The sequence below is a fragment of the Pteronotus mesoamericanus genome, unplaced genomic scaffold (assembly GCF_021234165.1).
Source record: "Pteronotus mesoamericanus isolate MK-2021 breed Mesoamerican mustached bat unplaced genomic scaffold, CSHL_Meso_final contig_25, whole genome shotgun sequence".
Taxonomy (NCBI): Eukaryota; Metazoa; Chordata; class Mammalia; order Chiroptera; family Mormoopidae; genus Pteronotus; species Pteronotus mesoamericanus.
In genome coordinates this window covers 21027565-21040151 of record NW_026555105.1, presented here as the reverse complement: position 1 = coordinate 21040151, position 12587 = coordinate 21027565, and the positions used below count along the sequence as shown (strand labels likewise).

General features: G+C 38.8%; 1 protein-coding gene across 2 annotated transcripts in view; it reads left to right on the top strand.

Annotated features, from left to right (window-relative positions):
- Nucleotides 1-12587, top strand: part of CSNK2A1 (casein kinase 2 alpha 1) — a 47001-nt gene that overhangs the window by 31704 nt on the left and 2710 nt on the right. For both annotated transcript variants that reach the window (XM_054573928.1, XM_054573929.1), the window contains 9 exons: nucleotides 56-157; nucleotides 671-721; nucleotides 2018-2077; nucleotides 3521-3604; nucleotides 7298-7408; nucleotides 8324-8425; nucleotides 9422-9522; nucleotides 10355-10503; nucleotides 11534-11620. In XM_054573928.1, coding sequence (XP_054429903.1) covers nucleotides 56-157; nucleotides 671-721; nucleotides 2018-2077; nucleotides 3521-3604; nucleotides 7298-7408; nucleotides 8324-8425; nucleotides 9422-9522; nucleotides 10355-10503; nucleotides 11534-11620 — 847 coding nt within the window. The remainder of the gene's footprint in view (nucleotides 1-55; nucleotides 158-670; nucleotides 722-2017; nucleotides 2078-3520; nucleotides 3605-7297; nucleotides 7409-8323; nucleotides 8426-9421; nucleotides 9523-10354; nucleotides 10504-11533; nucleotides 11621-12587) is intronic.

Here is a 12587-nt window from a genome sequence, read left to right as displayed (position 1 = left end):
TCTGCCAAAATACCCTGAAATACTTTACTTCACTAATGTACTTTTACCCTTTTAGCCAGTAAAGAAGAAGAAAATCAAGCGCGAAATAAAGATTTTGGAGAATTTGCGAGGCGGTCCCAACATCATCACACTGGCAGACATTGTAAAAGACCCTGTGGTGAGTATAGTAGATGCTAACAAGGCCCACCAGGGCTGAGGTGGTGTTTGACCCAGAGCACAGCTGGCCTCTCTCTGTTCCCACTCTACCACTAAGTGCTGCTTTACAAGTACTTAATCAGTTATAGCGTTTAACTAGCTTGGGTCTTTCTTTCAAAGAGACCTCCACCCACAGACTATTTCTTATTCTTCTAGGCTAAGAGACTGATAGCACTGGAAACTGAAATGTGTTAATCCATTTTGCAAACTCAGGTCCGATGCCGATGGGCGATGGGCGCATTGTCGGGCTGCCTAGAGCCTGGTGAGACTTCAGCTCCATGTCTTCTGTTTGAAATCCATCCCAAAAATGACCTAAGTGTGGTGATGATCAGAGTGGGGAGGGCTTGTAGCAATAGAGGGTTTCCTACTACTGAGGCAAGGACTGCCAAATTCACCACGTAGCATCCGCAAACATTGTGCCCATTAAAGCTGCCGGGGCTATTGCTAATGTGTGTTTTCTTTTTCTTTTCCCTAGTCACGAACCCCTGCCTTGGTTTTTGAACACGTAAACAACACAGACTTCAAGGTATAATATATAACCAACCATTTCAAGTTGTTAGGTTTTTAGACCATGTAGTAGGCCTTGTAGGGATGCCATTAGAAGAGCTTCCTTCTAACTTGCTTAAAAAGAGCTTTTCTTCTTCAGTGTTAAATTTTAAGGTAGAAATACTCCTGTACAAACTGCCAATTTCCACATCTTGGTATTTGCACTTTGATTTATTGTGTGCCCTCTTTAATGACCAATATGTTTACTTCTCACCATCTTTACTATTCACTTAACAGTTTCCACTGATGTCAAATTTAATGAAAGTAATAACGTGTTTAGACAAAATCTGGCAAGGGCATTTCACTTTAAAATGGCAGTGTTCAGAAGGAATGTACTGGATATAAAAGCGAGGTCTGCTTATACCTTAGATTTCTCAGAAACTCTTGGCTCTAGGTCTTAAAAAGGAATGGGTAGGTAAGGGTGGTATAAATTCTGCTACAACACGTACCTCTACCGTAGATCTCTCTGACTTCCAACCCATCCAGCAGCCTACTTCAAACAATTCTCAAATCTAGTACAATAGAAGATTTGGACACTCTCTTGGGTTTTAAGTTGTAAAGGTATTTGACTTACCTTTCCACTAGTCCAATATCAGAAAATTTTAGGTATCGATAAATGGTTGAATTCTTTTGCTGAGATAAGGAAAAAAGGAAGAACTGTTTTAGAATCAAAACAGTAACTTCAAAGAAAATGTCAGATGACATCGCTAACCATTTAATGATTTGTGCTTTTTGTTTGTTTGTTTGTTTTAAGACCATAACTCTTTGACAACTGGAGAGGATACATAACAGTTGTTCAAAATTTACTTTCAATTTGGGACAGGAATAATTCTGTTAAATTGGCTTGACAGAGTTGTCAGCAAGCCATCTGCATACCCACTGGTGATCTGCAGATGGGGTAATTCCCTACTAAGGAGGCTGTGTATTTGCCAAAATGCCTTTTATGAGAAGGTCTGGAGGTAAATGAAAAGCAAACTCAATTGCAAATGTATATCAAATGCATGTTGCTTACATAAATTGGTATATTCCCAACAGTGGATTATAGTTTCAGAAATAGAAGTTAAAGTAATTCTTGACTTTTGCATATGGAGTTAAAGATTCAAAGTATCTCTTTAAAGTGAATGTTATGTTGGAGAAGTAGAGACTGGTGTAGAGAAAGATCTTGGAACCGTAGCAAGTAAGCCAAGTCTTGGTTGGAATTACTACAACTGAAGATGAGAAATTGCCTTCCATCAGCAGTGTCTCATGGCTTAAATGTTGCATTTGTCTTTAACAGCAATTATACCAGACGTTAACAGACTATGATATTCGATTTTACATGTATGAGATTCTGAAGGTAAGGGAACCTTGGATACTAAGTATCTTTAGATTGAACTTCCCATTGTTAAATAGCCCAAATGACTCTTTGTAAAATATGTTGAAAGAAGGGTCCTCTTCATGTAAGTTTTTAATAAGTTAATAACATCAGAATTCTAATGTAAAGGTTATAGAATAGGGTTTGCTAAGAATATAATTTTAGAATGCTTTGGAAAGGGTATTTAGGAGAGAGCTGGGGCCCCTTAAATATTTTTAATTTCCATCTTGCTCCTATGAAAGTTAACAGTTAAATTGTTTAAACTTGTAAAAATAGCTCCTGGTGTTCTAGCTTCTGGTGTACTTTATTTCACTTAAAATTGAACAAGTAAAACAGTAAACTCAGCTGTCAAAGGGTCATTGTCCTAAGGATTATGTAAATCTCTGCTTAGAGATGATGGTTTAGAGTGGACTTTGATTTCTAAAGTGAGATCACCAAAATCTTGCTCCTAGTAGGCACAATATCAGCTTTATAGATGAGAAAATTGCTAGGAGTTGGCTAAAGTTTCTTACTAAATGATGGTTGACGTAAAGCCTGCATTTGAACCTTAGAAGTACCCTGAAGAGACTGTGCCAATAGAGATATTTGATCTTTCCATTGACTCATGTAGTCTTGTGGCAAGCAGGACTTCATAAAATTAAGGGTATGCTTGCCTAGCCCTGGAACCATAGGAATTCAAGGAAGGACAAGAATTTGGCCAAAGACATCAGATGATTTAAAAGCTGGGATTAGCAAATCCCAACGGTTGTGCTACTCAGTTCACCTTAGTTTGAGATTGGACATGGTTTTCAAGTTGGATTTGATATCATAAATCAGGAGTTGGCAAACTTCTCTACAGGGATAAACAATAAAATGTTTGATTTTGTGGTCATAGGTTCTTTCTCACACTACTCAGCTCTGCTGTTGTAATATGAAAACAGCCACATACAACATGCAAATAGGTATGGCTGTTCCATTAACACAAACATTCACCAAAAAAGGCTACAGGCCATATACAGGCCATGGTTTTAGCAACCCCTATTGTAAACTCTTAACTTCTAAAGAATTATTGGTCTATGAATAACAGTTTTGTAGTACAGATCAATTCTCTTCTTTGGAGGGGTCTATGTTTATGAAAATAATCCAAAATTTGAGTAAGGGAGAAAAATTGGAAGTGATGCAATTGGTGTACACTTTGGGTCTTTTTGAACAGAAAGGATGTTGTAACAACTGTGTAAGAATAAAAGTTAACATTCAGAGGCCATGATTTTGACTTTGGGATCTTGAGCAAGTTTCTGAAGAATGGCTGTAGCAGTGATTGTCCTAACTGTAACTCCCAGGGGTGCTGCAAGGATAGAAAAGAAACAATGGAGGAATAAGTAAGGAACTTGGACTAGAAAATCACTCTTGAGCAAGCTAATTGTTTTCTACCTATTTCTTTTACAGGCCCTGGATTATTGTCATAGCATGGGAATTATGCACAGAGATGTGAAGCCCCATAATGTCATGATTGATCATGAGCACAGAAAGGTAATGTGATGGACTGACAAATGTCTTCATTAGCTTGCTAGACTGTACAACCCATCTTCGATGAATGAATTAACAAATAAGAATGTTTAAACCATTATTTATTCACATTCCTAAGAATACTATCAAGAAGGAAACAGATTAGTGTAGTAGGCAAAACAGTAACTCTGTCCTCATTTGCCTCTTCTTTCTTACCTGTATAACAGGTATAATATTTGCCCTGCATTGCCATCAGGTTGTTATGAGAATTAAATGTGCACAGTTGTGAAATGGATGAAATATTCAGGAAATGCAACCTTGGGAAGAAATGTGTCCTAGATAGAGGATGCAAAAGCCCTGTGGCAGGAATGTGCCTGGGTTGTTGGAACAGTGGTAAGGATAGACCTGGGATTAGAATGACCTGAGAAATAGGGAGGAAATGGTGTCAGAGAGGTAAAGAGAACCAGATCACATAAAACTTTTAAGTATCATTGTCAGACCTTTTGCCTGAAGATGCAAGATTTTGCAGGGTTTGAAGAAAGGGTTGGCAAGCTCTTACTTGCATTTTTAAAAGTTACTACACGTCACCCTGGCCAGGTGGCTTAATTGGTTGGAGCTTCATCCCATGCTCCAAAAGGTTGTGGGTTCACTTACCAGTCAGGGCATTTGCCTGAGTTTGGGTCCCCGGTAGGGGTGCATATATAGGAGGCAACCAGTTGATGTTTCTCATATAGATCTTTCTCCCCCCTGCCCCTGCTCCATCTCATGCAGAGAAACTCAAGTCTCTCGTACATGACTGGTGGGAATGTAAGGTGGCACAGCCATTTTGGAAAGTGACAGACTATTGTTTTATAGTTTTTCAGGTTCTTTAAAAGCCAGACAAACATCTCTGGCTCAGCTGGTTGAGCCCATTGTCCCATAAAGTGAAGGGTCACCGGTTTGAATCCCAGTCAAGGCATATGCCTGGCTTGTGGGATCAGTCCCACTTGGAGTGTATGTGGAAGGCAACCGATGGATGTTTCTCTCCTCTTTCTCCCTCTGTTCCTCTAAATAAATAAATAATTTTAAAAGATTTTATTTATTTTATTTCTAGAGAGAGGGGAAGGGAGGGAGAGTAACATCAATGTGTGGTTGCCTCTCACGCGCCTCCCACGGGGGACCTGGCCTGTAACCCAGGCATGTGCCCTAGACTAGAAATTGAACCAATGACCCTTTGGTTCACAGGCCAGTGCTCTATCCACTGAGCAACACCAGCCAGGGCTGAAGGTGGTCTTTATTTGTAATAGTTGAAATGAGGAGGAAAAATGCCCTTCAGTGAGTGAATGGTTAATCAAACTGGTATATTTATACCATGCAGTGTTATGACTGAAGAGTATTATTCAGCAATAAAAAGGAAAGATAATGCAACAACTTGGTTGGATCTCTTGCTAAGTGGGAAAAATATCTCAAAAAGTTGTGCTGATTATTCCACTTACAATAACATTCTCAAAATAATAGAGTTAGAGAACAGGAGTTGCCACAGGTTTGAAAGTGGAGAACAAATAGCACAAGGGACATCTTTGGTGATGAAATAGTTCTGTATCTTATGGTAGGAGTTATTAAAATCTGCACATGATAAATATACATAGAACTATATATACAAACATACACACACACCCCAACATGTAAAATTGGAGAAAAATAAGGTCTGTGAATTGTGCCAATGTCAGTTTCCTGGTTTTGGTGTTATGCTGTAGTTATATAAGATGTTACCCTTAGAGGAAATGTAAAGCTGGGTGAAGGATATATAATATCTCCAATTACTGTGAATTTATAATAATTTTTAAATACAAAGCTTTTGAAAAGGAGTATTCTGGTTGCTATGTAGAGAATAGAGGGCAAGATGAAAGTAGCTTGACTAGGAGAAGGGGCTATTGCAGTAAATCAGTCAGGGTGGCTGGGACCAGCGCAGTAGGAGTGGAAGTGATAATAATGGTCAGAATATGGTAGAGCCAACAAGGTTCGTTGGCAGATATGGGGTATTAGGGACACGGGAGTCCAGAGTGAAATTTTTTGGCCTGAATGACAAGATCAATGGTATGACCTTTAACTGAGAAGAAGAGGGGAGGCTGTGGGAGAAACAGAATAATGAGAAGTTTAGCTTTGAGATGTTTGTTAGGTGGTCAGAGATGGAAAGATGGCTGATAGGAGACATGGGCCAGAGAGTATAGGTGAGAAATGCTCATATGTTGTGTGTGAAGCCACAAGACCAGAAATAGTCATCTGGGAATATTTTATAGGAAAGGAAACTCAGGGATAGCTCTAGAGCACTTTTATTAAGGGGTTGAAGAGAAAGACTGTAAAAAAAAAGAAATACTTTCATCCTGGCTGGTGTGGCTCAGTGCCAGCCTGCAAACCAAAATGTCGCCAGTTCGATTCCCAGTCAGGGTGGATGCCTGGGTTGCAGGCCAGATTCCCAGTTGGGGGCATGAGAGAGGCAGCCAGTGTTTCTCTCCCATATCAATGTTTTCCTCCCATTCTCCCTCCCTCCCCTCTCTCTAAAAGTAAACTATTTTTTTATTATTCTTTTTATTGTACATTTTGTTGTAGTTCCCTTTGTTTACCAAAACAAGGAGGACAGTGTACCTAGTTAACAGTGAACTTATGGAGAGACAGTGACGAGTAGTCAGGCATTTGCAGGCCTACTACCGACACTTCAAACCACAGTTATACTTTGAACAGTGGACAGATAAGGTTGCCTTTTGTCCTTGCTAGTACTTTCCACTTTTAAGATACATTTTGATAAGGGCCATTTTATGTCCTTTTTCTCTTCATTCACTCAACAAATATTTTTTATTTTTCTCATGTGTCCTGGGCAGTATGTTGAATTTTCAAAATTAAAAGGCAAATGAAACAGTCCCTACCTTCAAAGAGTTTGCAGTACATTTTGAAAAAGAAAGATAGAAAACAAAAATACAATAGAAGAGTTGTGGGTTTGCCCTGGCCAGGTTGCTCAGTTGGTTGGAGCATCAGCCTATATACCAAAAGGTTACAGGTTTGATCCTGTCACAGTGTATACAGAAGGCAACCAGTGTTTCTCTTACATTGATATTTCTCTTCCTCTCTAAAATCAGTAAACATATCCTTGGGTGAGGGTTTTGTTTTTTTAAGTATTATAGGTTCTCTTAAAGAAGTATACTTGAGGTTCAAGGAGGGCTAAAGGCAATGGTTCTACTTGATAATTTAGAAAAAACTTCCAGTGAAGTGGCTAACTTATATATCTTAAAAGATAAGATGTTCACCAATAGGAGTCTAGGTTGGGTAGTCTGGACACTATTCAGGTGAGCAGTTTGAGAAATTTGCAGAAGCACAGAATGAAATTGTCTTTCAGCAAGTCTCCCTGTAGCACAAGAATTAAGTCATGGAGAACCCTGTATGTCAAGTTAAACAGCTCTCCAAGTTTGTTTTTCCTATTAACTACAGGGGTGAGCAGAACAAGGTTTATAGTTGTGAGTACACAAAACACGGAGTTGATTTTTGTATTGTGTATTTTTCCATATGGGCAGCTGTAAACCTACTTTTGCTTACCCCTGTATAATAAGTAGTCACTGAAGGGGTTTCAATGGAAAGTGACATGGCTTGTATTTTTAAAAGAGTACTCTAAAGACAGCATGTCGAGTAGCTTGAAAGATAAAATTGCTCATGACTTTCTCTCTCTCTTTTTTTTTTCCCTTTTAGCTACGGCTAATAGACTGGGGTTTAGCTGAGTTTTACCATCCTGGCCAAGAATATAATGTCCGAGTTGCTTCTCGATACTTCAAAGGTCCAGAGCTACTTGTAGACTATCAGGTGAGAAGAGAAAGGCAAATAAAACTTCGGTTTATGTTTATTTTGTACATAATTTGTGAAAAATACAATTTTGTGCTTTTGAGGAGATCATTTATACACATCCATGGCATCTCTTTTATACAGGTGTAAAATATAAAATATAGATCACCTCAGCTTATCTACCATAACTTACATTTTTATTGTCATAATGTCAGTAGAATATCCATTGATCTGCATTTGATACTGAAAAAAAATTACACCAAAGCTAACTTTTTCTAATTAGAAACTCTAGAGCTAGTTTGAGAGTAGTAAGCTAGGTTTAACCAGCCTAAGGACTAAACTAAAAAAATGCCTTCTTGTGATTTTCATAAATGTATTCTATATATAAAGACCTTTCCTCTGCTAAAAATAAAAATGCCCTCCTCCTTCTCCTCACATAAACAAAGTCCTTGGGAGTACTTTAATGCCCAGTCTTCCCAGGTGTTATCAGATACCTTAAAAAGTTTGGACATTAGCCTAGAAATTTTTTTATTGGGATCTTGAGAATGTAATCATGAGCTCAAACATTTTATGCATAAAAATATTTTTGTATTATTTATAGGTTAATATTTATCCTATTATGGGAAAATTAAAGATTAAATTCTGAAACATTTGTGCAATAAAATAATGCTACACATTAAAAAGTTTCCATAGGCGAACAACTTGAGATGTTCTTATGTGAGTGAAAAGGTAATTCAAAATAGTATATACAGATTGTTTTAAAACGGGAAATGCATAGAAAATTGAAAAGTAATATGTGAAGATATTATTGGTGTTTGGACTTTTTAGTGGAGCGATTTTTTTTTTAATAAAGAGCAATTTTTTATTTTGAAAATACAAGATAATTTACTCTTGTTTTTTCATTTATAACTGATTTCTTTTTTTATTTTAATGCAGATGTACGATTATAGTTTGGATATGTGGAGCTTGGGTTGTATGCTGGCAAGTATGATTTTCCGGAAGGAGCCATTTTTCCATGGACATGACAATTATGATCAGGTGATATAAGTTGTTCCCTTTAGGGAGTTTACTGGTCTAACCTAGTGATGGCCAGATCTGACTGCTTAGTAGAAACTGCAGTGGATTTTTGCTGAAACACCCAACCCCAACCTGAGACCTGTTAATTCAGAATCTCAGAGAGTGGGGCCCTAGAATAATTTTCAATTCATGGCTTATTCAGCCAACTCAACATTGATTCTCATATTGGTGTTTTGGGAGCTACCAGTTTAGCCTTTTGAAATCACTGTTTTTTCCCCTAGTATTTTTCATTTGTGTTTGTTTTATTTTAAATTATACATGTGAAACAGAATCTCCTAATACGAGTTTTCATTAGAGTTGAAAATGTTTTCTTCAACATGTTGGTTTATATATGGTATTTCTTTGATCCTTTTTTGTCTCTTTATACAGATTGAGTTGATGTCAGTAGAAATACAGATGATATTCTTTATACTAGCTTCACTTCCCCTTGAAGATCAGTTAAAATCAACAGCTCTTTTATCAGGTGCCATGCAGGATTGGGAATATATTAAAAAAATATTAGTTCAGCCTCTCAAGTAGCTCATAGTCTATCTAGTAACGGAATCAAACATATAAGGAAATAAGTTACAGTTATAAATGTGAGAGTAGAATTGTAGACAAGGTACAAAAGGCAGTTGTGGGAATGAGTGGTCTGAGTGTACAAGGGGAGCTTCTCAAAAGAAGTGACACCTGTAGCTGGGTTTTGAGGGGGAAAATTATAAGACTTCATCAGAGAGACATTTCAAGGGGAAGGTTATAATTGTTTTTTTTTCTTTTTGACACTGTCACATTGAGTACTGATTTAGGGAATTTTATGTGGAAATCCATTCCTGCCGTGTATAGAAATTTGAAGTAAATTAGGTGTAATGTTCATGCCTATAGCCATGATGATCCCTTTCTGTTAATCCAGTCGTGGTTAATTGATTATTTAATCATGTAACGTGTTTGTATGGGGTTTTGTCTTTTCTACAATTCTAGTTGGTGAGGATAGCCAAGGTACTGGGGACAGAAGATTTATATGACTATATTGACAAATACAACATTGAATTAGATCCACGTTTCAATGATATCTTGGGCAGGTGAGTTATAAAATAAAATCTGTGCATCCGTGCCTTAAGTGCTTTAAGGTACACTTTGTAGATTGACACTTTGGATCCTCAAAAAATAGGTTCTTTGCCAACATTGCTGAAGCATCAGTGGGTCAGTGCTACAGATGCTACTCGGGTAATCCTGTGATAAAAACAATGGACTGAATGGCCATTTTCCCAGATTTATGTAAAGGAGTCTGTGTGTGGAGATTGTAGTCAGAAGATTCCTGTAAAATGAATGGAATGTCAGTTCTAGTAGAAGGATTACAGTTGACTCAAATATCAAATTGTCTTGATTTAGGTTGCTTTTCCCAATGACTAAACCCACTCTAAGTGAAAGAAATAGCAATAGAAAATGCATGCTTCAAGGCTGATCTGCAGAATATGGACTCTGAAAATAGTGGCTAGACACAGTACTAATTCATTCACCACTTACCAGGAGGTGGACTTCCCTGATGCAAAGGCTTTGCTGCCAAGTGGCAGAGATGCTAGGAATGTGTGTGGGGATGGGAAAGAGGCCTGGTTAGCCCAGCCACCTGATCCTTCTTAGTGTGCAGAAGTATTCAGTCCTGTAAAGGAACTGAATTATGTTTTGTAAAATTGTGAGGACTCAGAATTTTCTTTTGTGCAACTCTGCAGTTTTCAGTCTCTCCAATTAGCTTGGTTGTACCCCCAGTGACAGAGTGCTATAAAACTCTCTCGAGTTTTGATCTCTTTTTGCTAGTGGCTAGGCTCCCAGACACTAAGGAAAACCTAGGAGTGAAATGTTGGGCTTCTCCGCTGCACCTTGGTTCATTTCTCATTACCCCATTTGGCTCTGCAGACACTCCCGTAAGCGATGGGAACGCTTTGTCCACAGTGAAAACCAGCACCTTGTCAGCCCTGAGGCCTTGGATTTCCTGGACAAGCTGCTGCGATACGATCACCAGTCACGGCTCACTGCAAGGGAAGCCATGGAGCACCCCTATTTCTGTGAGTCCAGCTGTCCAGTCCACAGAGCCTGTGCAGGCCTGCCCAGCAGACTGTGCAAGGCAAAAGAGAATACATGCTGTGAAGAAAGCTCTGGACTCACAAGCCCTACAAAAGAGAGTTGGAATCCCAGCTCTGCTTAGCTCGTGGCAAAGCCTTTTTGCCTGAGCCTCAGCTTCTTCAAATGGCAACAGTAATGGCAGCTGTCTTATAGAATTGTTGGAAGGATTCTTGTCCAACAGAGTACTTAATATGATTGCTCCTAAGTAACTGCTTTTCTTACTGTGTGGGTGATACTTCTCAGTGGCTAGACAGCCTGGAGTGGTTTTGTAAGACATAGCCCTATATCTGTCCTGTCTCTGGTTATCATTTATTGGAGAGAGCCGAGGCAGCTTGAAAGTCTTAACTGTATGAACACCTTGACTTAGGTTTGTGAGTATGGCTAAGTGTGCTGTCCTTGGCGAAGATGTCACATAGACTCACCCCATCCTTACTTTGATGTTAGCTTCAACATTGGATTGTTCCTTGGAGTAGTGGGGTGGTTTTGTAGTTCATCGATTATACTGTTGCCCATCCTCCTGTACCTGAAGCAGACGGACATGAAGTCTGTGGTAATAGTACTGACTTGCACAACCTACAGCTTTGTCCTATATGGCACTGTGCATGACCACTGAGTTGTGGACTGCAGTAAGATCAGTTCACTTTGATAATATATCACCCTCTAAGTGAAGTTAGATTATATTGTCTCATTAAACCCGAATGGAATCGGTTTTGCTTTAAATTAGTTCTACCATGGATAATTACCTCATCTTCCTACCATTTCATTTAAGAGATTGCCTTTACTAGTTTGACAGGAAAGATGATTCTGTTTTCTGTTATTTGTCTAATTCATGGTGAAGACGGAGCCACCTTAAGTTCTTCTGGGAATAACATGAAGTGTAAATAAAATTCAAAGAATGAGGGCAACTGCTTTAAGACCAGTAGTTCAATTGTTAAACATAACAGAACCTAACATTTTTCTCTTTTTTCCTAGACACTGTTGTTAAGGACCAGGCTCGAATGGGCTCATCTAGCATGCCAGGAGGCAGTACGCCTGTCAGCAGCGCCAATATGATGTCAGGTCAGTTTGTTATTAAATTTTTTTTTTAACAATTTTATTTACTTATTCTTTAAGGATTTTGTTTATTTTTAGAGAGATGATAAGGGAGGGAGAAAGAGAGGGAGAGAAACATCAGTGTGCGGTTGCTTCTTGTGTGCCCGCCCTACTGGGGACCTGGCCTGAAACCCAGGCGTGGGCTCTGACTGTGAATTGAACTGGCGATCCTTTGGTTCACAGGCCAGCACTTAATCCACTGAACCACACCACCAGAGTTTGCTTCTTTCTTTCCTTTTTTTTTTTTTAAGTTAAGATTTTTATTTACTTTAGAGAGAGGGAGGGAGGGAGGGAAGGAAACATCTGTGTGCGGTTGCCTCTTGCGTGCCCCCAACTGGGGTCCTGGTCTGCATCCCAGGCATGCCCTTGCCTTGGAATTGACCAGCGACCTTTTAGTTTGCAGGACAACATCCATCCCCCTGAGCCATACCAGTAGGGCTTTTGTTAAATTTCTAAAAACAAAAGGTAGAAGTCAGTTATCCTTCTCTGTGTGTTTGTGGCCTGATTTGGTCCCTGTTTTTGGCTGGTTTCTTGTGGGTCTCCTTTGTTCTATAATGATAGCCTGACCTGTGTGACTCTTTCCACTGGGTTTCAGGATGCTTTTGACACTTGGTATACTTGAGTAGACAATCAACAGGCTCTTCTAGGCCAGAATCCTAAAATTCCTCACTGTGGGACATGAACATCCCAACAAGTCATGAAGAACGAAATGGGTCCTTTTATTTTAGTTTAGAGTGACAGTAGTTGACATACATGGTCCTCAGAAACAAGAAATTGAGGGAAGTAGAGGAGGGGTTTGTACATGGGGTATATGTGTGTATAAGAATGGTTCTTTGATTTTTTTTTTTTTCCAGAGCAACTATAATGTGCTTAGTAAATTATAAAGGTTTATATGAAATTATTTTTTATTATTGTTGAGTTTCTGTGACTTAGA